This window comes from Sturnus vulgaris, chromosome 28 (genome assembly GCF_052056855.1).
Source record: "Sturnus vulgaris isolate bStuVul1 chromosome 28, bStuVul1.hap1, whole genome shotgun sequence".
Taxonomy (NCBI): Eukaryota; Metazoa; Chordata; class Aves; order Passeriformes; family Sturnidae; genus Sturnus; species Sturnus vulgaris.
In genome coordinates, this window is record NC_142270.1 from 439100 (window position 1) to 460778 (window position 21679).

Consider the following 21679-nt stretch of genomic DNA (forward strand, 5'->3'; position numbering starts at 1 on the left):
GCTAGTGGTCAGGCAGCCCGCAGCAAATGGCTGCTGGGAGTCCTGGTGTCTGTCAGATCTGGCTCTGTGTGTATGCCAGATCTTCATTTCTCTGGAGCGCCTCTCTGTCAGGGTATGTCAGTCCTGGGTTTCGCTCTCTCCTGGGCACACGGCTCCTGCCCAAGCTCCCGCTGAACTCTATTTGTAGCAACTGGATAGGGGAGTGCTCTGAGCCGGGCCCGGAGGCGGTGGCGAGGGGAGCCGGACCTGCGGCGACTCCTGCACTGGCAACACCAGGCGCTGGTTGCATCAGGCGTCAAGTGGCACCAACGGCCTAAAGCACCATAAGGGCCGCGCCCGAGCTCAGACCAGCCCCGCCGGGTCCTAGCGCCTGGACGAGCCCTAGGACCGGTTGCGACCGGGGCAGGGGCCAGGGCGGGCCGGGTTCAGTCTCGGCGGGCCCGATGTCACACAATGGCGACGCCGGTCTGCGCAAGATGGCGGCGGGGGGGCGGGGCCGTCCCCGCTGCCCGCCGGCCGCGTACTGCGCGTGCGCTCTTCATGCCGTCGCGGGGCGCATGCGTGCGCCGCCGCGCGCCTCGGGCGGCCGAGCCTCGTGGGAGGCACCATGAGGCCACCACGGGGAAGTACGCCGGGGGCATTAGTGCCTGCCCGCAACCTTGCACTATGCGGAGCAGCGGAGACAGTCTGAGCAGCGCTCTAGCTCCTGTGAGTGCCCGGCTGGCGGCGGGGCGCTACGGGTTGCCCCGGAGTTTGAGCCCAAATTCCGCGTTACGTAACGTACTCTCCCTGCCTGACTGCAGTGGTTCTGCCCCCCCGCCCCTGTGGCGCGTATTACGCTCACCATTGGCTGGGCGCAGCAGCGGGGCGGGGCGAGGAGGATATAAATACAGGCGGTGAGGAAGGGGCCGCGTTCAGTCCATCGCTGCCGTGGCTGGGTTTTGTTGCTCCGTTGCTTTCTCCTTCCGCCTGTCGCCGCCCATCGCGCCGCCATGAACGGGCAGCTGAACGGCTTCCACGAGGTGTTCATCGAGGAGGGCACCTTCCTCTTCACCTCCGAATCCGTGGGCGAGGGACACCCAGGTGCGGGCCGAGCGGGGCTGGGCGGGGCGGCGATCGCGCAGGCGCGGCCGGGCGGGGGGGCATGAGGAGGAGGATGGTGAGAATGAAGATGAAGGAAGTGAGGATGAGGATGGAGGGAATGAGGGCGGGCCGGGGGCGTGGGGGGGGGCCGGTGACGCTGGCGGGCGCGCGCGCAGTGTGAGGCGGGTGCGCGCTCGCCGCATTGCGGGCCCGGCGCGCACGTGCTGCCCGCGTGGGGCGGGACACGGGGGTGACGGTGGGGCGGGCGGGGGGAGGGGGCGGCCGGTACTGCCGTGACTCAGCCGTGACTAAGCAGTTCCCAGTGCCCCCGTACTGCACATGAGCTCCCCCGTCGGCTCTTTCCCCGCGTGGACGCTGGGGGTAAGACAGGCCTAGTCACCCCCACGCACTTCCCCCACCGCCGGAGTGTCGCCTTCAGCCGCCCCCCCCGCCCCTTCACGTCCCCCGACGATACCGCTGATGTCCCCCGGCCAGTGATGAAGTCTCGTGGGTCTCCCCAGGTGTGCCCTGACGCCGCAGGTGGAGGGGGTTACGCTTCTTTCGGGCGGTGGCTGAAGCCTTCCAGCTCGGTACCAGCCGGTGCCGGTCTCTCCCGGGCTTTGTCCTCGCCGGTTTGGAGCACATGACCGTTAATCTGCGGAGGCGGCTGCCAACGCCCAGCACCCGCTGCCTGGGCACACCCAGGACCCCCGAACCCTCTCACTCTGGCACGCCCTCTCACTCTGCCACCCCCTCTCAGGGCACACTCAGCCCCTCCCGAGTTCAGTCAGCTCTGGATCCTACTCAAGCCCCACAGCACCCCACAGCTCTGCCCCTTCTGGCTCAAGCACCCTATCCCGATGGCACAACTGCGGCTGTTCTGGGGCTCCCTCCAAGCTGCCTGAGGGAGGAGGCTATGAAGTCCATTTCCTCTCTCTTTCCTACCAAAAAGGCATCCGGGTGATCCTCCACCCACACCCCCCCTGGGCGCTGCCTTGTCCTCGCCCTGATCCTGCCCAGAAGGTCGCTGCCAAGGACACCCGCAGTCCCAGAGACACGGGTGGCGCTTGGGACGCCCCGGACACCCCCCACCCACACAAAACACCCTGGGAGCCGGAGGAAGCTGTGTGTCTGGTGGGGTTTGGCTGGAGGCAGAGCTGCTGAAAGCTGGCGTGCTGCAGATTTGGGAAGCTGGGATACAGGTCTGATCCCCTCAGTGGTGCCACAGGTTTCAGCCTTAGTTGGAGCTGCAGCTTAACTGGGACATGCCTGGAATTCCATACTGGGGACAATGCAAGGGCTGTGTGCAGTCTGGGGGGCTCATGGATTATGGGGCTCTGATCCCTGTGCTCCGGAAGGAAGGGCTGTGCCATGTTGGGCTGTCCCACGCCACCATGACGCCTCCTGCTCTCCATGTTCCCAGATAAAATCTGTGACCAGATCAGTGATGCTGTCCTTGATGCCCACCTCAAGCAGGACCCTGATGCCAAGGTGGCCTGTGGTGAGTAAGGGCACCAGGGGACAGCAGGTGGGTGATGTGGAGGTGATGCCGTGCTAATGTCACTCTTCTCCCTGCAGAGACGGTCGCCAAAACTGGGATGATCCTGCTGGCGGGGGAGATCACCTCCCGGGCTAACGTGGACTACCAGAAGGTGGTCCGGGACACAATCCGGCACATCGGCTATGACGACTCCTCCAAAGGTGCGTCCTGGGCTGCCACCACTTTGGTGACAGCACAGGGGTGGCACTGGGCTCACCAGAGCCTCCTTCGTCCCCCACAGGTTTTGACTACAAGACATGTAATGTACTGGTGGCCCTGGAGCAACAGTCCCCGGACATTGCCCAGGGCGTGCACCTGGACCGCAGCGAGGAGGACATTGGTGCTGGTGACCAGGTGAGACTCGCGCCCCTGAGGTTGCTGTGGTGTGCCCAAGGGATGGGTGTGACCTCCTTGTCCCTTTGCCACAGGGGCTCATGTTTGGTTATGCCACGGATGAGACGGAGGAGTGCATGCCTCTCACCATCGTCCTGGCGCACAAGCTCAATGCCAAGCTGGCCGAGCTGCGCCGCAGTGGAGCCCTGCCCTGGCTGCGCCCCGACTCCAAGACACAGGTGAGGTGCCGGTGAGTCCACAAAGCCCTCAGGAGTCCCTTGACCTCCTGCCTGGCCTCTGACTGATGTCCCCTGGCAGGTGACAGTGCAGTACATGCAAGACCGCGGGGCAGTGATCCCCATCCGGGTGCACACCATCGTGATCTCGGTGCAGCACGACGAGGACGTGTGTCTGGATGAGATGCGTGATGCGCTCAAGGAGAAGGTCATCAAGGCCGTGGTGCCCCCCAAGTACCTGGACGATGACACCATCTACCACCTGCAGCCCAGCGGCCGCTTCGTCATTGGCGGGCCCCAGGTGCATCCAAGGGCACTGTGGGGGCAGCGTGGTGGTGGCAACAGTGACACTGTGGTGCTGGTGACAGTTGGGATGGCATGATAGTGGCAATGATGGCAGCAGTGATGGTGTGGTGCTGAGGGCATGGTGAAACTGAAGGTGGCACAGTGGTAGTAGTTATAGTGGTTTGATGGTGGTGAGAATGGCACAGAGATGGTAGAGACAGTGTGGTTACGGTGGCAGTGATAACACTACAGTGGTCACAGCATGGTGATGGCTCGGCGATGATGACACTGGTGAAATGTGGGCAGGGTTGTGAAGCTGCTATCCCCAACAGGGTGATGCTGGGCTGACAGGCCGCAAGATCATCGTGGACACCTACGGGGGCTGGGGCGCGCACGGGGGCGGCGCCTTCTCGGGCAAGGACTACACCAAGGTGGATCGCTCGGCCGCCTATGCTGCACGCTGGGTGGCCAAGTCCCTGGTGAAGGCTGGGCTGTGTCGCAGGGTGCTGGTGCAGGTGGGTGCTGCTCTGGGTCGAGGCTGGTCCAGGTGGGTGCGGGGAGCCCCGCTCCCCAGGGTCTTGGGCGTCTGGCCTCACCTGCAACCCCGCCTCCCCCGCCGCAGGTCTCGTACGCCATCGGGGTCTCGCACCCATTGTCTATCTCCATCTTCCACTACGGCACCTCTCAGAAGAGTGAGCGGGAGCTGCTGGAGATCGTCAAGAAGAACTTTGACCTGCGGCCCGGAGTCATCGTCAGGTAATGGGCGTGGGGGTCTGTGCCAGGGGGTTGGGGGTGGGCGGGGGTCCCTCCCGGAGCAGCCTGGGGACCGCCTGGTGCCTGGACCCGGCGCGGAGCTGCTTGGCTGAATGGAGAAGGCGCGCTCGGGGCGCGGACGGGGTAAGTATCCGCCGGAGCCGAGCGCTTGGAGCTTCCCCAGTGTCAGGAGCGTGCCGGGTGTCTCGAGAGAGCAGCTGGGGAAGCTCCAACCGCCCCGCGGGGTGGGGAGGAGGTGGAGGCGTCACTGCGGAACCCCCGGCCAGGCAGGGAAGGGACGAAGGCAGGACCCCGGGGCCGCCTCACTGAGTCGGGAATTGTGTATTCCAGGGATCTGGATCTGAAGAAGCCCCTCTATCAGAGGACTGCAGCCTATGGCCACTTTGGTAGGGACAATTTCCCTTGGGAAGTGCCCAAAAAACTAAAATACTGAGAGAAAAGAGCATTGTTAGGGCTTTTTCCCCCACTCCCGCGGGCGTAGGATACAGAGAAGCCCGTGGGCTCTGGGGGAAAGAGCTCCCGGCCCCCCCCCACCCCAGGCTCCCCGGCCCCGCCATTGTCTCTCACCATCGTTTTGGTTGTGTGGGGACCATGTGCCTCTCCTGGAGCCCTCCCATTCGTGTCCCCCCGGATCCCTCTGGATAATTTTTAACAAATCTGTCTTTATTCCGAGCTGTGAGATGGAGAAAAAGGCCCAAGTGCCCTCTCTCACCCTTCCTCATACCCCCACAGTCCCACTGTGGCAAGGGCCACCCCGTTTTGGGTCCCAGCAGTCCTGCCGTGGGGGGATACCCAATTTTATCACTCTCCGTTCCCCCTTGACCCCAAATTCCACTACATTAGGGGGACCCCCTCATTTTGGCTCCTACTGTTCCCCCCATCCTGCTGCGAGGGGGCCACACAAACCCCTCCTTCTGGCTCTCTGTGTGTCCCCCCCACAGTCCCCATTCCACTGGGGGGGATAGTCATTTTGGCTCCCCAAGTCCCACTGGTGGGGAAGACACTTCCCATTCCACCTCCCCACCCCCCTGGGACCTTGCTGGTGCTGGGTTTGGTTCTTAACCCTCATTTTTAACCTCTTTTTGTTCCAAAAATGCACATTTTTGGGGGACACGCTAAAACCAACACCCAACCCCCCCCCCCGCGGGTTCAGTACCAGAGGAAAACATTTTACTTTTTTTTTTTTTTTTTTTGGGGGGTTTTAATCCAAAAGCTGAAGCGACTCCCCAACTGCACAATTCCTCCACCCCCCAAGTTTGTCTGGATTTTGGGGGGAAAGGGGGGGCATTTGGCGCTTGATACTTGAAGGTTTGGTGTATTTATTGTGCGCCGAGGCGGGGGCGTGAGTACAGAGAAGTCCCCGCACTCAGCTGGCAGCTCCTGATCCCTGAAAGCCCCCTCTTCCCCTCCCCCTGCCCTCCCCCCGCCCCCCACCAATTTGGGGTGAAACGGGGGGGGATTGGGTTTGTTGGAGCGCCGGGGGTGCCCTGGGCGTGGCGCTGGTGGCCGGTGTGGTACAGAGAAGCCGGCTTGTTTACTGCCCGCCCAGGCTCCGGCCCCCAGAGTGCCTTGGAGGGGGGCAGAGGGGGCTTTCTCCTGCCCTTGAGGATTTTTTTTTCTTGATTTTACTATTTTCGGGAGGTTTCGTCCGAATGTTTTGATCCACTGAATCCAAAAAGAAATTTAAAAAAAAAATCTCAATAAAAGTGATGAGTTAGAGCCACCTTGAGTATGTGGGGGAAACAGGTACAGGGGGCAGTTGGAGGGTTTTGGGAACTGAGGTTCTGGGAGATGGAGAAATTGGGGAAAGTGGGATATGGGGGGGTAGATGGAGAGAAGGTGAGTTGAGGGGAAAGGTACCGGGGAAACTGAGGCACAGGGTCCTGGGATCTGGGGAAATAGGGGTGAGGGAAGTGGAGTATAAGGCAGGAATGAGTATCAGGACAATGGGTGTGGAGGAAGTTGGAGTTTGGGAAATACTGAGGAATGGGGAAACAGATCAGGAAATTGGGGTATGGGGGAAGTGGAGTGTGAGGGGAAATAGGCACTGGGGTACAGGGGAGACTGGGATGGATGAACCAGGAAGGGAATGTGGTTGGGGAGCTGGAGCTGGTGAAGGAGGGAAGGAAATGGGTACAGTGGGTGGGGAACCGACAGGGCATGGGTTATGGGAAGAATCTGAGGCACGGGAAGATTTCTGGCTTAAAATACTGCATTTATTTGGGGAGTTAGAGCTCGGGGCCCCTCTGGGCCCCCCCGTCGGTCTCGGGCCGAGCCTCCTCCTCCCCACGCCAGCTGGCGAAGGCCACCTCCTGTGCCAGGTGCTCTGGGGACGGGCGGCCCAGCGCCAGGTTCCGCAGCGCAATCAGCGTCATCAGGGCACTGCGGGGACAGTGGTGACAACGGGGGGTGCAGTGGGGGACAGGGGGGACAGGGGGCTTTGGGACTGACCTGCGTCGGAAGAGGAAGAACTTCCTGCGGAGGAAGCGCCGGAGGCGCTGGGCCAGGCTGGATTCCCGCTCACGACGCTGCTCCCGCTGCTCCCGCCGCAGGAACAGCGACACCACCGGGTCCAGCGCGACCCCCGCGGGTGGGGGCTCCCCCAGGAGGGGACGCAGCTCGGGAGGCAGTGGGGACTGTTCTGGGGGGTGGAGGTGGTAGGGGTTTTAGGGTGCTTGTGATCCCGACAGTTCAGTGCCAGGGATGCTGGGGATTCACATGATCCCTCCAGTCTGGTGATAGTAACTAGGGACCTTGCCATGATCTCCCCACCTGAGTGACAGGGGCTGGGTTGCTCTGTCATCCTCCCAGCCTACTGCTCACCAGAGAATGAGGTGACAAATTTGGGGGCCCCGCTGTCCCCCCCACCCCAGTGACAGCGACTTCCATGATCTCCTCAGCCAACTGCTCACCAGGGGCTGAGGTGATGGAGCTTTTGGGAGCCCCCAGTGCTGCCCAGGGGGTGAGGTGATAGGGATTTTGGGGTCCCAGGAAGCAAGGTGTCAGGGATTTTGAGATTCCTAGGTGTGAGGTGTCAGGGGTTCTGGGGTCCCCAGGGATTACTGGGTATTTGGGGTTCCCCCGCCCTCACCGGTGCCGTTGCGCGCGCGCTCCCGAAGCTCCCACAGCCTTGTGAGGTTCTGCTCCAGCTCCAGTGCCGTGGTGTTCACGTACAGGTACATGTAGCACGAGGGCTCCGGGGACACTGTGTGCACCTTGTGATACTGCCCCGCCGGTAGCTGGGGGAGCAGGAGTGTCAGCACCCTCAGGCACCCCCAAGCCCCCCGGGATCTCTCTGATTCTCACCTGCATCCCCTCACCCTCCTGCAGCGAGTAGTTCTGCTGCTGGTCCACCAGCTCCACCAGCACCTTCCCCCGCAGCACCCGCAGGCTCGTGTTCCCCAAGTCCTCGCTCACAAAGTTCTCCAGGTGCAGGCCTGGAACACAGCTGGCCCTGTACCCCCACCTCGAACTCCTGGGACCCCCTGTGCCCTGTACCACATCCCTCCAAGCCCTCTGCCATCCCCCACCATGTCCTCTATTCCACCCCTCCCATTGACTGCAGGGACTCCCTGTACCCCAAAATCCCACCTCAACCTCAGGATTCCCCCACGCCCTCTACCCAACCCCTGAACTCCTGAGACCCTTTGTTCCCTGTACTCACCACTGACCCCTCTCCATGGCCTGAAACCCCTGTACCCCACCCCCAGGACCCCCTGACCCCCCTGGGCCACACCAGGGAAGTCTGCAATGAACACGGTGTCCGTGTGTCCATCCAGCTGTGCCTCCAGCTCCTGCAGCCGCTGGCGCCACGGAGAGAGATCCACCAGCAGTGGGAGCAGCCACGGTGTGGGGGTCCATGGAGACCATGGGGCACGCACCAGGTCCACCCGGGGGTCCACAAGTCTGAGGAGACAAGGTGTCAAGACCCTGCAGCACCCCCAAATCCTGTGCATGCCCCTAGACCACTTGTGGAAGTGACGGTGCTAATTGCATGGGGGACCATAAGAGCACACAACAGGTCCACCTGTGGGTCCCCCAGCCTGTGGGGACAAGCCACCAACACCCCACATGCACCTGTGTCTTCCCTAACCTCAGCTGAAAGCACCAACTCCAGCAGCAGCACCCACAGCTCCCATTCCAGACCCACCCATGGGTCCCCCACTGCCCCTGTCCCCCCACAGCCCCTGTCCCCTGTGCCACCTCTGCTGGAAGCGCTCGTTGATGGACACCCAGACATCGAAGTAGATCTGGGGCTGGGTGATGTTATAGCGCGGCAGCAGCTGGCTCAGGCAGGCCGAGTACTGCTTGAGCATGTCCGCGTGGTCCCGCCAGCGCCGGCTCTGCGTGAACGCCTGCGGGGAGCCGGGGTCAGCCAGGGGACAGGCGTGGGGAAACTGAGGCGCAGGGGAATGAGGGATGGGGGAAACTGAGGGCTGTGGGCCACGATGAGGATTGGGGGAAAATGCAGAATAGGGAAAAATGATGCACGGGGGTTGTTCCATGAGTGGGAGGTGATGGGGGAAAATGAGGGATGAAGGAAACTGAGGGCCATGGGGGAAGTCTCTGTATTTTGGGGTGATGGAGGGTCACCAGGGGGAAACTGAGGCATGGCAAGAAAAGGAGGGATTGGGGAAACTGAGGCCTGGGGGTGGGTGTTGGCTCAAACCACTGAGTTTGTCTAAACTGACCAAAGCCCCCATCCCTCCATACCCCTGAGCCCAGTGCATCCCAGTCTCAGGTCCCCACAGGGCTTACTCACCCCTGGTTTCAGGTAGCCCACCTCCCCAGTGAGCCCGTCCCTGTAGGTGATTTTGACATGCTGGTGGAAGCGGGAGTGGACCATCATGTCCCAAGAGTAGCCATAGAGCCCGTTGGTCCAGTTGTTGTAGCCCTGGCGAGACATGGGGGGGGGGCGGGTGACAGAGTCCCCATGGGACAAGGAGGGGACAGGGACTCCCATACCGACCACCAGCCCCCATTTACTACCCTAAATGCCCACTCCCCAAACTGCCCCCTATATGCCCCCGAATGCCCTCATCCCCCAGCCCCCTCCCTGTGTCTCCCAAACTCCTTACTCTTATCAGACCACCCCCTTGTCTCCCCAGTCCCTCCCCCCCATGCCCACCTGGGTGATGAAGTGGGAGTAGGGCAGGAACAGCTGCTCCAGCACGTAGAGGATGGTGAAGGCTGCGGCCAAGTGCTGGCGAGGCCGAAGGCCCCCCCGTGCCCCCCGGCCACCGTAGTGGCAGTCAGGGCTGGGCTGGGGGGGCTTTGTGCTGGGGAGCCACCCCTGCAGCCAGGGGGGGCAGCGGGCCAGGAGCCCCCGTGGCCACTCGGGTCGGCAGAAGAGCCCGTTGGTGGCCAGCATGGTGTAGGAGAACATGCCTGGGAGGAGGACACTTAGGGACCCACACTCCACCCAGGGGTGGGGGGGGTGCCCCTGTCTGGGACTGGGGGGGGGCTGCACAGGGCCAGCATGTTTTAGAGTGTCTGGGCACCCCTGTTCAGGACTGGGAGGGTTTTGGGGGCCGTGGTGGGGGGAGCTTGCGCTGGTTGGGGGTGTTTCGGGGTACCCAGGGGTTCCATGTCCAGGCTGGGGATGCTCTGGGGGCGCCCTGGGCACACTGGGGGTGTCTGGGGGTGCCATGTCCCTCCTCACCGATGCTGAAGAGCTGGGAGTTCATGCAGTGGAAGTAGGTGACGAAGATGAGGGCAAGGGGCCGCGTGGCATCGAAGAAGAGCAGGAAACCAGCAGAGAGGTCGAGCACCAGGCCCCCCCCGTGCACCACCAGCCGGCTGGTCAGCTCCTCGGACAGCACCAGCCTGGACACAGAGCCTTCCTTGGGATCGGCCTCACCCTATCCCCTCTACATTCCTCATCTGCAACCCAAACCCATCCCCCTGTACCCTTCTTCATCCCATCCCCATCCTAACCTCAGCCCATCAGTCACCCTCCCTTCCCCATCATCCCCCTTCCCCATTCTCATCAAACCTCCTTAACTTCATCCTCCAACCCCATAACCCATCCCATCCCATCCCATCCCATCCCATCCCATCCCATCCCATCCCATCCCATCCTATCCCTCCCTATCATCCCCCCCTGACCCTCCTCACTGTGCCCCATTCCTGTCACCCCATCCCCATCAACCCCTCCTCATCCCCACTTTGGACCCCTCAATTCCACTGCACCCTCATCAACCCCCTTCACCCTCCTCATCTTCACCCCATACCACCCCTCACCCCCCTCACCCTCATCCCATCCTCACCCCACCCCTGTCCCCCTCCTCACCCTCCCACCCCTTCGCCCCTTCCCCTCCCCTGACCTGAAGGGTGCAAAGAGCCAGTGCCGGGCGAGGGTCCCCATGGAGAACCCCCCGACCCAGTCGGCGTCCAGCTTCTTCAGCCCCGCGATGAAGTACACAATGAACACCTGAGGGATCAGGGTCAGAGGGTCCTGGGGGCCCCAGGGGATCCCGGGGGTCCTAGGGCAGGGACACTCACCTGGGCACGCAGCAGGGTGTAGTTCCACAGCGGCACATGGGCGTTCTGCTTCTGGGGACGGAAGAGCCCGTCCACGGACCTGCGGGGACATGGGGGACTCCGGGCATGGTGGGGACAAGGCCACTGTCACCCACTGCCAGAGCCGTGAGCACATGTGTCACTGCCCCACGAGGACACGCTGGGGACAGAGTGCCAGAGGTGATACCAGGACCTGTCCCATCAGGTGGGGGTATACAGGGCCACAGGGATGTCCCCTGGGGACACAGCACCATGGGGACTCCAGCACCTGTGCCATTTGCTGGGGACACCATGGCCTATGCCACGTCCGGGGGCCCCAAGCCACAAGGGATCCCAAAACCTGCCACCCCATGGGAACCCCAGCCCCATGTCCCTACCCTGCTGCCTTGCAGAACCCCAGAGCCTGGTATCCCCAGTGCCCCCCATGTCGCCCTGTGTCACCACAGCTCCCTGTACTTTGGGGTCCCTGCAGCCCCCCAGGTGCGCACCCGTAGCGGTCAGCACCCAGCAGTGCCAGCTGGAAGCCCAGCAGCCCGTAAAGGTAGGAGTGGTTGTTCCAGGAGGTTTTGTCCAGCAGCAGCAGGTACCAGTACGGGCACAGGAACGCCACACAGCTCAGTCGGTAGCAGCACCCCAGCATGATGCCCAATGCTCCTGTGGGCACAGGACCCCCGATGTATCCCCTGTCCCCTCTTGGTGCCTGTCCCCTAGCCCCCCTCATTTCCCGTTCCAGTCCCCATGCCCATTCCCACCCTAGTGCCAGACCTCTCCATGATTCCTGTCCACATCCCACCCCTGCTCCTGCCCTTGTGCCATCCCCTGCCTGTCCCGCTCCTCCCTGGCCCCATCCCAGTCCTACCCAGGAACATGATGGTGTAGAGCAGGTACATCCAGTCCAGGGGCAGGGGCTGCAGGAAAGGCAGTAGTGGGAAGCGACACACCTCCAGCCCATCCAGGTACCGCTGGTCCAGGTGCCCCAGGCCCCGCTCCTGTGGCACATCCAGGGCCATCAGCAGCCCTGGGGGATGTGAAGAGGGGGTCAGTGACCCCACCGGGCCAGGGGGGCCCAGGCGTCCGTCGGTCAGTGGCCGTGTCCCCCCAGAGGGCCCCCTGGGTGTCCGAGCGGGCACTCACCCTTCCACCCACCCAGGCCGTTGCCCAACCTTTGCTCTGGTGCTGACGTGTCACGGCTGGACATTGCCGGCTCCCCTCAGACGGGGGGGACCCCTGGATCTCAGCCCCTCTCCCCAAACCCCTTAGCCCCCACAGAGTCCCGATGCCCCCCAAACCCCTGGATTCCCTGAGCCCCCGCAGGCCCAGCCTCTCTATCCCCTTGGAGCCCTCCCGCAGCTCCCCCATCCCTCTCAGAGCCCCTCCAGCCACGCCAGAGCCCCGCGGTCCCCGCGGCCACTCGGGACCCCCAGCCTGCCTGCACCTGGTACCCCGTTTCCCCTCCGGAGGCTCTTCTGGCCCACGATCTCCCTGTGCCCTCGAGCCCCTCCGGACCCTCCCATCCAGAGGTTCCCCGTGCCCTCGAGCCCCCCCAGAGCCCTCCCAGCTCTCTGGTCCCCCCCAGTCCCTGCTCGCTCTATCCCTCCGGTGTCCACCCGGCGTCCCCCCGTGCATGGTCTCCCTGTCACGGTGCCCCCGAGCCCTGCGGTCCCCGTGCCCCTTAGAGCCCCTTGGCTCGCCCAGCCGCCGGTCTGCCCTGTCCTCTCGAAGTACCTCCGGCTCTCCTGGTCCCTCCCAGCCCCGGTCCCCCCGGAACTCCCCCGGTGTCCTATCCCCGCTGACCGAAGGCTGCGCGGAAAGCTCCGAGCGCAGCGGGGTCCTGCGGCCGGTGCAGCAGACGGACGAAACGGTGCCATCGTGTCAGGTCCCGTAGCTCGAACCCCAGCAGCCGCCGCGCCAACCCGGGGCCAGTACCGGACGATTTGGGGGATCCGGTGGGGCTCGGGGGAGGCCCCGCTGCCTCCCCCCGCTCCGGCCGCCTCCGCCGCGCCGGGCCTGTCGGAGGTCACAGATCAGGCATCATGGGGTTCCCGGGGGTGCCGGAAGTCCCCGCCCCGCCACGCTCCGTACCCACTGCCGCCGCAGCCGCCATCGCCCCGGCCGCGGCCCGGCCCGGCCCGGCTCGCCCCGCCCCGCCGCCGCCGCGCGTGACGGCAGCGGTAGCCAATCAGCGGCGAAGGGGCGGGGCTATGTGACCACACCCCGCCAAGCCCCGCTCTTTCCCTATCAGGCGGCGAGCCCCGGCCCGTGACCCACGACCCCGGCTCATGACCCCCGACCTCCGGCCCGCGACCCCCAGCCCCCGGCCGGTCACCCCGACCCACGACCTCCGGCCCGTGACCCCCGGCCTATGACCCTCCAACCCCGACCCCGGCACGTGACCCCCGACCCACGACCCCCGGCCCGTGATCCCCGAGCCCCAGCCTGTGACTCTCGACCCCCGACCCCGGTCCGTGGTCCCCCACCCCTGGCCCCCAGTCTGTGACCCCTGACCCCCGGCCCGCGATCCCCGACTCGCGACCCCTTCCAGGCCTCCCCGGCTCCGGCCAACCCGCCCCGACCCCCGCAAACCCGGCATCCCCGGCTCTGTAGGACCCCCGACCCCGCCCTGACCCTGGCCCCGCCGCGCCCCCGGCCCGCCCCCGGCCCGCCCCCGGCCTGCGCTGCCGCAGCTCCCGGAAGCCCTAGGCAGGCGGGGCGGGTCTGGGACCGCCGTGGGAGCGGAGCTGAGCGGGGCCGATCGGACCATGATGGGACCGGGACATGGGGGGGTACCGGGGGTGGGTGCGGGGTCCCTGTGGGGGTCCCTATGGGAGTCTCTGTGGGGGCGCCGGGATGTGTCGGGGTTCCGGGAGTGTGCGTGGGGAAGCAGCCGGGGTGTTCCTGGGTATCTGTGGAGTGCCAATGGGGTGTCCATAGGGGGTGAGGGGTGCCCCTAGGGTGTTTAGGGGGTCCGTTCGGGGGCTCCAGCGCAGCGTCTGGGGTGCCCACAGAGTGCCCAGGGTGCCATGGGGTGCCCATAGGGTGCTTAGAGGGTTCCTTTGGGGTATCCGGGTTGTGTATAGGGGGCTGGGTGCCAAGGGGGTGCCTATGGGATGCGGGAGGGTGTTCGGGGGACCCAAAAGGTGCCTGGGGAAGCGCCTGTGGGGTGGTTGGGGTGGACGTGGTGCACCTGTGGGCTGCTTTGACATAGGGTTCACATGGGGTGCCCAGGGAGCGTACAAGGTGCCAGGTGGGTTCACAGAGAGTGCCTGGGGAGCCCGTAAGGTGCTTAGGGGGTCTTTTTCGGGTTTCTGGGGTTCATATGGGGATCTGGGGTACGTGTGGGATGCCAAGGGGTGCACACAGGGTGCTGGGGGGCCCACACTGTGCCTGCAGGGTTCTTGGGGCATGCATGCCTGGGGGGCACATGGGGTGCTCAAAGGATGCCTATGGGGTGCTGGAGGTGGTGGGGGTGTGGGATGCCTGTAGGGGCTCGAGGAAGTACCCAGGATGCCCATGGGGTGCTCAGTAGATGCTTGAGGTGGCCCCGGGGTGCTTGTGGGGGACGCAGGGCACTTAAGGGACACTTGAGAGTGTATATGGGCTATCCAGGGATCATTGTGGGGTGTCTGAGATACATATGCGATGTCATGGAAGTGCCTGTAGGGTGCTTGGAGAGGTGCCCAGGGTGCACATAGGGTGCTTGGGGTGGACATGAAGTGCCTTGTGGGTACTGTGGGAGCACCCTTGGGGTACCTGTAGGGTGTATATGGGGTATGGGGAGTGCACAGGGGGTGTATATGGGGCTCACATGGGATGCTGGGGTGCCCATGAGAGGCTTGGCAGATACCTTTGGGGTGCATGGGGTGTTTGTAGGGTAGCCAGGGTACACTGAGGGTGCAGGGGTGCCCCAGGACATACCTGGGGTGTCTATAGGGTGCTGTGGGGTGTTGTGGGGATGTCCAGGATATATGTGGAGTGCTGAAGGTGCTCCCTGACTCCTGCCCTGTGCTACAGGCGGGGGTCCCAGGGAGGATCCCGGCGGATGTCGCGACACAGGCCACGACGGGCGAGGGGCGCGTGCGAGCGCTGCAACGGGAGGTGCAGGGGGTCACCAGCATCATGACCCAGAACGTGGAGCGGATCCTCGCTCGCGGCGAGAACCTGGAGCAGCTGCACAGCAAGAGCCAGGACCTGGAGGCTACGGTGAGGGGAGACACGGAGTCCCCAGGGTGGGCACAGGGTCACCAGGGTGGGCATGGGGTCCCCAGGGTGGGCAGGGAGTCACCAGGGGTGGGCATGGGGTACCCACATTGGGCATGGTGTCACCAGGGTGGGCATAGGGTCCCAAGGGTGGGCACAGGGTCCCCAGGGTGGGCAAGGAGTCACCAGGGTAGTTGTGGGGTCACCAGGGTGGGCAGGAGATCACCAGGGTGAGCATGGGGTACCCACATTGGACATGGAGTCACCAGGGTGGGCATAGGGTCCCAAGGGCGGGCACAATGCTCCCTGAAGTCCCTAAGGTGGCACAGTGTCTCTGAGTTGATTCCAAAGTCCCCAAGGTGCTGCAGGGCTCCTGAGGTGACACTGGGTCCCCAGGGTGGGTGCTGGAACCCCAGGTCAAGGACACAAGATCCCCAAGGGAGACCAGGGTCCCTAAGGGGACTGCAGGGTGCCCAGTGGGATGGGCAGGGGTTGTCCCTAAGATGTCCACGAGGATCCCCAGGGTTGCAGTTGGTGTGGGGGTGGCAACAGAGGGTCCCCAGGGTGGGCAGGATTGTCTCCAGGATAGCCTTTGGGGTCCCCAAGGTGGCACGGCTGTCCTCAGGATCTTAGCCGATGTCTCTGCAGTAACAGTTGGGGTCCCCAGGTGACAGAGGTGTTCCCAGGAGGTAAGGGCTGTCCCTTGCATGGCATTTGGGTTCTCCAGGGTGGCATGGATATCCCTGGGGTGGCAGTGTAGTCCCTGGTGTGCAACAGATGAGTGTCCTGAGTGGTAGTGAGCAGTCCCCAGGGTGTCAGGGATGTCCCTGAGTGTCACTTGGCATCCCCAGTATGTCAGGAACGTTCCTGGGATCACAGCAGATGGCCCTGGGATGGCTGTGGGGTGCCCCTGGGGTGGCAGTGTGTTGTCCCCAGGATATCAGGGATGTCCGCATGTCTCTGAGCACTGTCCCTGCAGTCAGAGCACTTCCGCACAACGTCCCAGAAGATGGCCCGGCGCTACTGGTGGAAGAATGTGAAGCTGCTCGTCATCCTCGGCCTCGTGGGCGTCATTGTCCTCGTCCTCATCATCCTCCTAGCCACTGGCACCATCCCCACCTAAAGCCACTGTCCCCATGAAAACACAGCCACCCCCAGGCCCAAATACAGATGGAGGGAAGAGCCAGCAGGACCTGTGTGTGTGTGTGGTGGGAGGACACAAGGGACATGGTGGGGGGCACAGATGGACATGGTGAGATGGGCATGGGTACATGACATGGGGGGACACAGGCATGGGGACACAGAGGGGACAGGCATAGGGACACAGGATTATGCATGGGGACATGGGAGGACATGGTCGGGGGCAGGCCCCAGGGACACTCACGTGGGGTAAGAATAGGGACACGTGTGGGGACACAGGCATGAGGGGATGCGTGGGGGGGGTTAAGTGCTGTGCCAGGGCGCTGGAGGCCGTGCCAGGCACCGAGGGACAAAGGACACTGTGGTGGCACTGCCACTCTCGGAGGCTGGGGGGAAGGGGGGGGAAGGGGAGGGGCAGGGACATGGGGGTCCTGGTGTGGCCCCATATCTGCAGGGACTTGAGGACTCTGACATGTGTCTGTGAATGTGGCTGTGGGGCCACTTTTCTCGGGGGCAGGGCAGTCCCAAGGCAGACATTTCTGGGGGTCTTGGGGACATGGGGAACTTGTGGGGACAGGGGGCTCTCTGGACACATGGGGGACTGTAGAGACAGGGGGCTCTCTGGACACATGGGGACATGAGGGGCTGTGGGGACAGAGGGCTCTCTGGGGACACAGGGCACCTGGAAGTTGGGGAGGGTTGAGTGGGGGGAGGGTCTTGGGGAGCCCCGTCCTGGGGGTTGCGGGCCGGGGTGTCCCAGGACTGGACACTCGAGGGTAGGAGCGGGGGCGGTCCCGGTCCCTCCCGTCCGGGGCGGCCGCTGGGGCCCGAGGCGGGACGGGTATAGGAACGGGCGCACTGGTCCGGGCACCGACAGCGACCCGCAGTACCGGGACCATGGTGAGTCCCGGGCCTCGCTGCCACCGCTTTCGCTTTCGCTTTCCCCGGGGGCAGACCGGGATCGGAGACACGGGACTCGCGGGGTTCGGGATCCCCCGGTGCCGGTGCCAGTCCCGGTCCGCTCCGCCGGCTCACCCTGCCGAAGGGAGGGACGTGGCCCTCAGGGGTGGTGGGAGGTGGCCCGCGCGGGACTTCCCGTGTCCCGGCCCCGCATGTCGCCGTGTCCCCCGCCGTGCCCCGTGGTCCCGGTGTCCTCGTGTGTGTTTTAGCCCCGCAGTGCTCGTGACTCCCCCGGTTCCCATCCTCAGGTGGCCCTGTGCCCACGTCCCCACGGTTTTCCTGTCCCCGTGGTCCCTGTGTTCCCCCCTCGCTGTGCCAATGTCCCTGGAGTGCCCTTGTTCCCATGGTCAGGCTTTGTCCTCATGGTGGCAGTTTCCTCATAGTCCTCCGTGTCTCCATCGTCCCCATAATCCTCATGTCCCCTGGTCCCCACAGGGCCCATCCCCGTGGTTCGTGTGTCCCCACGTTTCCCCAGTCTCCCTTCCTCATGGTGCCCATTGTCCTCTGTGTCCCTGCCTGTCCCTGTGGCATCCCCATTCCCTTTGTCCCCCCGGTCCCTCTTCACCACAGCGCCCATATCCCCAGTATTCCCACAACATTCCCCCATGTCCCCACGGTGCCCCCACATTGTCCCCCCGTGTCCCCAGGCGGGGCTCGCGCGGTGCCAGCTCGAGGCCGAGGAGGTGGTGGATCTGATGCGACAGAACTTGGCGCGGGCGCTGGAGCGGGAGGGGCACCTGGAGCAGCTGCAGAGCCGGGCCCAGGACCTGCGACTAGCGGTGGGACACGCGGCGGTGGGGGAGTGGCACTAGAGGGGACACCTGGAACAGCTGCAGAGCCGGGTCAGGGCCTGGGGACACATATGGCCCGGGGCTGGAGTGTGGCGCTATAGGGATACCTGGAGATGGCCAGGACATGAGACACAGGGTGGGACAGCATAGACACATGGACCAGGGGAGGGGGAGTGGGGTTTTATGGGGACATTTAAATCTGGGGACACAGAGCCCGGGAACACTGCAGAGGCATTAAGCCCCAGGGAGGATCTGTTTTAGGGACATATAGCCTGGGGGCACAGTATAGGGACATGTAGCCCTATGAGATACATACAGAGGCCTGGGGGACACGATGGGCACATCAGTCTCAGGACTGGACTTGCTCTAGGGACATTGAGCCCTGTGGGGGGAACATACAGAGACCCAGGAGGGACAAAGTATTGGGACATAGAGCCTTGGGGTAACCTATAGTCCTGGGGGACACTGTGGGGACATAGTCTGGAGAGGAGAGACTCTGGGGCCATAGAAGGGCTGGGGGGTGTCTGTCTGTTCCTACAGATCCCCCCAACCCCTCTGTAGCCCTTGGGGGAACTGTCCCCTATCCTCCTCCATGTCCCCACAGAGTGAAGCCTTCACTCGCACCACACAGACAGTGACGCGGCGCCAGCGCAGGCGACATCGGCGGTGGCACCTGGTGGCTCTTGGCCTCGGCCTCCTCCTCCTCTTCATTCTGGGTCTGGCACTGGCACTGGCCCTGGCACGGTCATCCCCTGAGACTGTCACCAGCACTGTCCCTACCCCACAGGGGGGCTCCAAGCACCCCCCTAGCACTGCAGGAACTTCATGACAGAGCAATGGGGGGACAGAGCCTGAGGGGCTCCACGACAAATAAACACCAGGACTTGCTTGGGGAGACCCTACAATAACAATAATGAACCAGTGGGATGAGCTTCAAGGAGACCACACAATAAATAAACCCCAAGATCTGCTTTGAAGAGACCCTACAAGAAAAACCCAGCAAGGCCCACTCAAGGGAAACACTACAACAGGTACCAAGAGCTCTTTTGGGGAGACCCTACAAGTACAAACCAGGAGGATGAACTTCAGGGAGACCCTATAATAAATAAATACCGAGATCTGTTTTGGGTTGACCTTACAGTAACTAGGGCTCCAGAACCTGATTTGGAGATACCCCACAAAAATAAACCAGCAGGATGAACTCTTGAGAAGACTCTACAATAAACACCAGAATATGTTTAAGACCCCACAACAACCAAGTCTGCCGGATCTACTTCAGGGAGACTCTATGATAAATAAACACCAGGATCTATTTTGAGGAGACCCTACAGTAAATAAATACCAAGAACTCTTTGGGAAGACCCTACAAAAACAGAGCAGGGGTATCACTTGGGGGAAATCCTACAATCCCAAACCAATGGGATTATATCCCATTGAAGAAATTCCCTTCTGTCCTGGGAAGGTCTTACAATAAGAAACATGCCAGAACCTCCACAGAGACCCTACAATTACTAAACATCAGAATCTACTTCAGGGAGATCGTATTGTTGTTTACAATAACAAACGATCAGGATGATCTCTGGGAAGACCCTGCAATAACAAACATGCTGGATCTCCTCTGAGGAAACCGTATGAGAAATAAACACCCCAACTTTTGTTTGGAGAGACTAAAAAAACAAACCAGCAGGACCTGCTCCAGGGAGAACATCTGGACCCTCTCTAGGGAGACCCTACAATAAATAAACACCATAATCTGCTTGGGGTAGATCCTACAATAACAACCCCTCTGTGCCTTGCTGCTGGGAGACCCTACAAAAACAGAGCAGTGGGATGATCTTCAAGGGGACCCTACAATAACAAAAGGCCCTGATTCAAGAACCGCCACAATAAACAACCCACTCTAGACACACCCATGGCATGTGCCCTAGGGACACCCTGGGCACACCTGGCCTTGGCCAGAGATGCCACCAACCTGGGCCAGGGGCAGGAGGGGACTGTGGCCCCACCACCAAGGTGGGGGACACAGAGGAGACCCTGGGGACACAATGACACCTGAGGAGGGGATGGGGACTCCAAGGAGGGGACTGGAGGTCCCCAGGGACATGGTGACAGCTGGGAGGGACTGGGGGGACCTGGAACACAGTGTCACTGTATGGGGCCAACCTGGCACGGGCTGCTGAAGGGCACAAGTAAGAATGTGACACGCGGGGACCCAGGAGCCACATCACTTCCCCCGCTGCGCCTCAGTTTCCTCGAGCAGTGACAGACACCAGAGCCTCGCAGCACCTTTATTGACACCGGGGGGATGGCACCGGACCCCGGGGTGGCACCGGTCCCATGAGGGTGGCAGTGTTCGGGAGGGTGTGGCAGCGTCACCCGGTGCCCCGGCGCTTGCTGAGCTCGTCCTGCACGCGCTGGCACAGGGCCCTGCGCAGGGGAGGCTCCAGCGGGCTCCGGGCGCACACCCGGCGTGTCACCTCCTCGGCGCTGTCCCCCTGTGGCACTCGTGTCACCCGCGGGACCTGCGGGCGCCCCACGACACCCCCTGCGCCCCACGGTGCCCACCTACAGCAGCCACCGCCCCACAGAGCCCCTATCCACAGCGCCCCACAGAGCCCCAGCCCTATGGTACCCGCTGGGCCCCACAGCAATGCCCCCTGCCCCATGGGACCCCCATGGCAGCATCCCATGGCAGCTGAGATCTGTGGCACCCTCCATGCCATGGCAGCACCCCCTGCCCCATGGGCACTCCCCTCCGATGGGCACCCACTGCACCTCCACACCCAGGGCAGTGTTGTCTGCCCCTCAGAACCCTCACACCCCGCACCGGCACCCCCCAACCCCTCAGAACCCCCCACATCCCACTCCCTGCACCCCCCAGAACCCACACCCCCCTCATCCCCGTTCTCCCATCCCCAGCCCCGGGGCCGCACCTGGTGCACGATGACGGCCGTGACCTGCCCGTCGTCCCCCTCGTACTCGAGGCAGAAGAGCCGCGGCCCGCGGGCGGGGTCCGGGGGAGCCCCGCAGCTGTCGGGGGGGGCCCCCGCGCTGGCGTCGCCCCCGGGCCCCCCTGTGGCACCTGCACCCTCAGCGGGGGCTACCAGGCCAGCACCCCCGGACGCCCCCATCCCCGCTCCCCGTGTCTCCTCCACCCCCGGGCGCCCTCCTTCCCCGCAGCCCGGGCGCCCCCATCCCCACCAGCAGTCCCCTCCGTGTTCCCCCCACCCCCGGCAGTCCCAGCCCACCCTGGGGTGTTGCCCCTTCCCCCCATCTCCTGCGGTCCCTTAGGAGACCCCGCATCCCCCGGTCCCGGTACTCCCCTCCCCCTTCCACGTCTCGGGGTCGCCCCTCCCCGCCCCCTCGGTGCCGCTCACCGCCGCCCCGGTGCGGCCGGTACACCTGCTGGTCGGGCCGCCGGGGCCGCGCCGGGGCCGGGGTCAGCCGCGTCCGCGCTCGGCCCCGCGCCTGCCGCACCGCGCGGTCGTACGCGTCCCTGGGCACCAGAGGGACATCGGGGTTACGGAGTGGGGGGGAAAAGGAGCACCGGGGGCCCTGGAACGAGGGTCCCCGGGGGTGGCCGAGAGGCCCACGCTACAGCAGGTACCTGGCGAGCTGGTTGCGGCGGATGTGCCGCACGAAGCCGTGGCTCATATCCAGCCGTCCCCCAGGGCGGCAGCGCCAGCCTGGGGCCGCCGTTGTGGCCGCCGCCTCCATCCCGGTACCGGGGGCGGTGGTCGGTACCGGGACGCGGCGCCTTTAAGAGCCCCGTGGGCTCGGCGCGCGCGCTCGCCGGCAGGGTGCGCATGCGCAGAGCG

The 21679-nt window shown here is 63.8% G+C and overlaps 5 protein-coding genes across 8 annotated transcripts; 3 read left to right on the top strand and 2 right to left on the bottom strand.

Annotated features, from left to right (window-relative positions):
- The first annotated feature begins 903 nt into the window (after nt 1-903).
- MAT2A (methionine adenosyltransferase 2A) lies at nt 904-5970 on the top strand. Its single transcript, XM_014891380.2, has 9 exons — nt 904-1083; nt 2507-2584; nt 2662-2784; nt 2865-2977; nt 3052-3195; nt 3275-3493; nt 3810-3992; nt 4100-4233; nt 4582-5970. Exons 1-9 carry the CDS (start codon nt 993-995, stop codon nt 4682-4684), a joined length of 1188 nt encoding a protein of 395 aa, XP_014746866.1. The 5' UTR covers nt 904-992; the 3' UTR covers nt 4685-5970.
- On the bottom strand, nt 5426-12995 carry GGCX (gamma-glutamyl carboxylase). 2 transcript variants are annotated; one of them, XM_088180052.1, is made up of 15 exons: nt 12856-12995; nt 12568-12780; nt 11633-11791; nt 11262-11427; nt 10756-10834; nt 10578-10651; nt 9914-10077; nt 9380-9639; nt 9014-9145; nt 8455-8606; nt 7988-8157; nt 7558-7688; nt 7343-7490; nt 6703-6892; nt 5426-6633 (listed from the first exon to the last, which is right to left on the bottom strand). In XM_088180052.1, the coding sequence occupies exons 1-15, from the start codon at nt 12875-12877 to the stop codon at nt 6480-6482; spliced, it is 2214 nt and encodes a 737-aa protein (XP_088036178.1). In that variant the 5' UTR covers nt 12878-12995; the 3' UTR covers nt 5426-6479. The 2 variants fall into 2 exon arrangements, with proteins under 2 accessions (XP_088036178.1, XP_014746841.2); XM_014891355.2 differs by having other exon boundaries at nt 10578-10684.
- A 125-nt stretch (nt 12996-13120) lies between these two features.
- Nucleotides 13121-16156, top strand: VAMP8 (vesicle associated membrane protein 8). Of its 2 annotated transcripts, none has more exons than XM_088180055.1 (3): nt 13121-13234; nt 14785-14973; nt 15950-16156. In XM_088180055.1, exons 1-3 carry the CDS (start codon nt 13136-13138, stop codon nt 16091-16093), a joined length of 432 nt encoding a protein of 143 aa, XP_088036181.1. In that variant the 5' UTR covers nt 13121-13135; the 3' UTR covers nt 16094-16156. The 2 variants fall into 2 exon arrangements, with proteins under 2 accessions (XP_088036181.1, XP_088036182.1); XM_088180056.1 differs by lacking the exon at nt 13121-13234 and adding an exon at nt 13418-13565.
- A 150-nt stretch (nt 16157-16306) lies between these two features.
- On the top strand, nt 16307-19633 carry LOC148220964 (uncharacterized). 2 transcript variants are annotated; one of them, XM_088180058.1, is made up of 3 exons: nt 16520-17010; nt 17718-17849; nt 18466-19633. In XM_088180058.1, exons 1-3 carry the CDS (start codon nt 17008-17010, stop codon nt 18688-18690), a joined length of 360 nt encoding a protein of 119 aa, XP_088036184.1. In that variant the 5' UTR covers nt 16520-17007; the 3' UTR covers nt 18691-19633. The 2 variants fall into 2 exon arrangements, with proteins under 2 accessions (XP_088036183.1, XP_088036184.1); XM_088180057.1 differs by having other exon boundaries at nt 16307-17849.
- Nucleotides 19634-20135: 502 nt separating this feature from the next.
- C28H2orf68 (chromosome 28 C2orf68 homolog) lies at nt 20136-21679 on the bottom strand. The gene is made up of 4 exons (XM_088180054.1): nt 21469-21679; nt 21239-21357; nt 20795-20934; nt 20136-20356 (listed from the first exon to the last, which is right to left on the bottom strand). The coding sequence occupies exons 1-4, from the start codon at nt 21576-21578 to the stop codon at nt 20234-20236; spliced, it is 492 nt and encodes a 163-aa protein (XP_088036180.1). The 5' UTR covers nt 21579-21679; the 3' UTR covers nt 20136-20233.

Bases quoted from the DNA above. Each gene is read 5' to 3' on its own strand.
- VAMP8 (XM_088180055.1), top strand. From the start codon at position 13,136: ATGACCCTCCAACCCCGACCCCGGCACGTGACCCCCGACCCACGACCC. The intron at 13,235-14,784 runs GTCCGTGGTCCC...CCTGTGCTACAG, and splicing joins ACTCTCGACCCCCGACCCCG to GCGGGGGTCCCAGGGAGGAT. The intron at 14,974-15,949 runs GTGAGGGGAGAC...CTGTCCCTGCAG, and splicing joins GCCAGGACCTGGAGGCTACG to TCAGAGCACTTCCGCACAAC.
- C28H2orf68 (XM_088180054.1), bottom strand. From the start codon at position 21,578: ATGGAGGCGGCGGCCACAACGGCGGCCCCAGGCTGGCGCTGCCGCCCT. The intron at 21,358-21,468 runs GTACCTGCTGTA...TCTGGTGCCCAG, and splicing joins CGCCGCAACCAGCTCGCCAG to GGACGCGTACGACCGCGCGG. The intron at 20,357-20,794 runs GTGCGGCCCCGG...CGAGTGCCACAG, and splicing joins CGGCCGTCATCGTGCACCAG to GGGGACAGCGCCGAGGAGGT.
- GGCX (XM_014891355.2), bottom strand. From the start codon at position 12,877: ATGGCGGCTGCGGCGGCAGTGG. The intron at 8,158-8,454 runs GTGGCACAGGGG...TTGTCTCCTCAG, and splicing joins AACGAGCGCTTCCAGCAGAG to ACTTGTGGACCCCCGGGTGG. The intron at 6,893-7,342 runs GTGAGGGCGGGG...TCCACCCCCCAG, and splicing joins GCGCGCGCGCAACGGCACCG to AACAGTCCCCACTGCCTCCC.
- MAT2A (XM_014891380.2), top strand. From the start codon at position 993: ATGAACGGGCAGCTGAACGGCTTCCACGAGGTGTTCATCGAGGAGGGC. The intron at 3,196-3,274 runs GTGAGGTGCCGG...GTCCCCTGGCAG, and splicing joins GCCCCGACTCCAAGACACAG to GTGACAGTGCAGTACATGCA. The intron at 4,234-4,581 runs GTAATGGGCGTG...TGTGTATTCCAG, and splicing joins CGGCCCGGAGTCATCGTCAG to GGATCTGGATCTGAAGAAGC.
- LOC148220964 (XM_088180057.1), top strand. From the start codon at position 17,676: ATGTCCCCACGGTGCCCCCACATTGTCCCCCCGTGTCCCCAGGCGGGG. The intron at 17,850-18,465 runs GTGGGACACGCG...ATGTCCCCACAG, and splicing joins CCCAGGACCTGCGACTAGCG to AGTGAAGCCTTCACTCGCAC.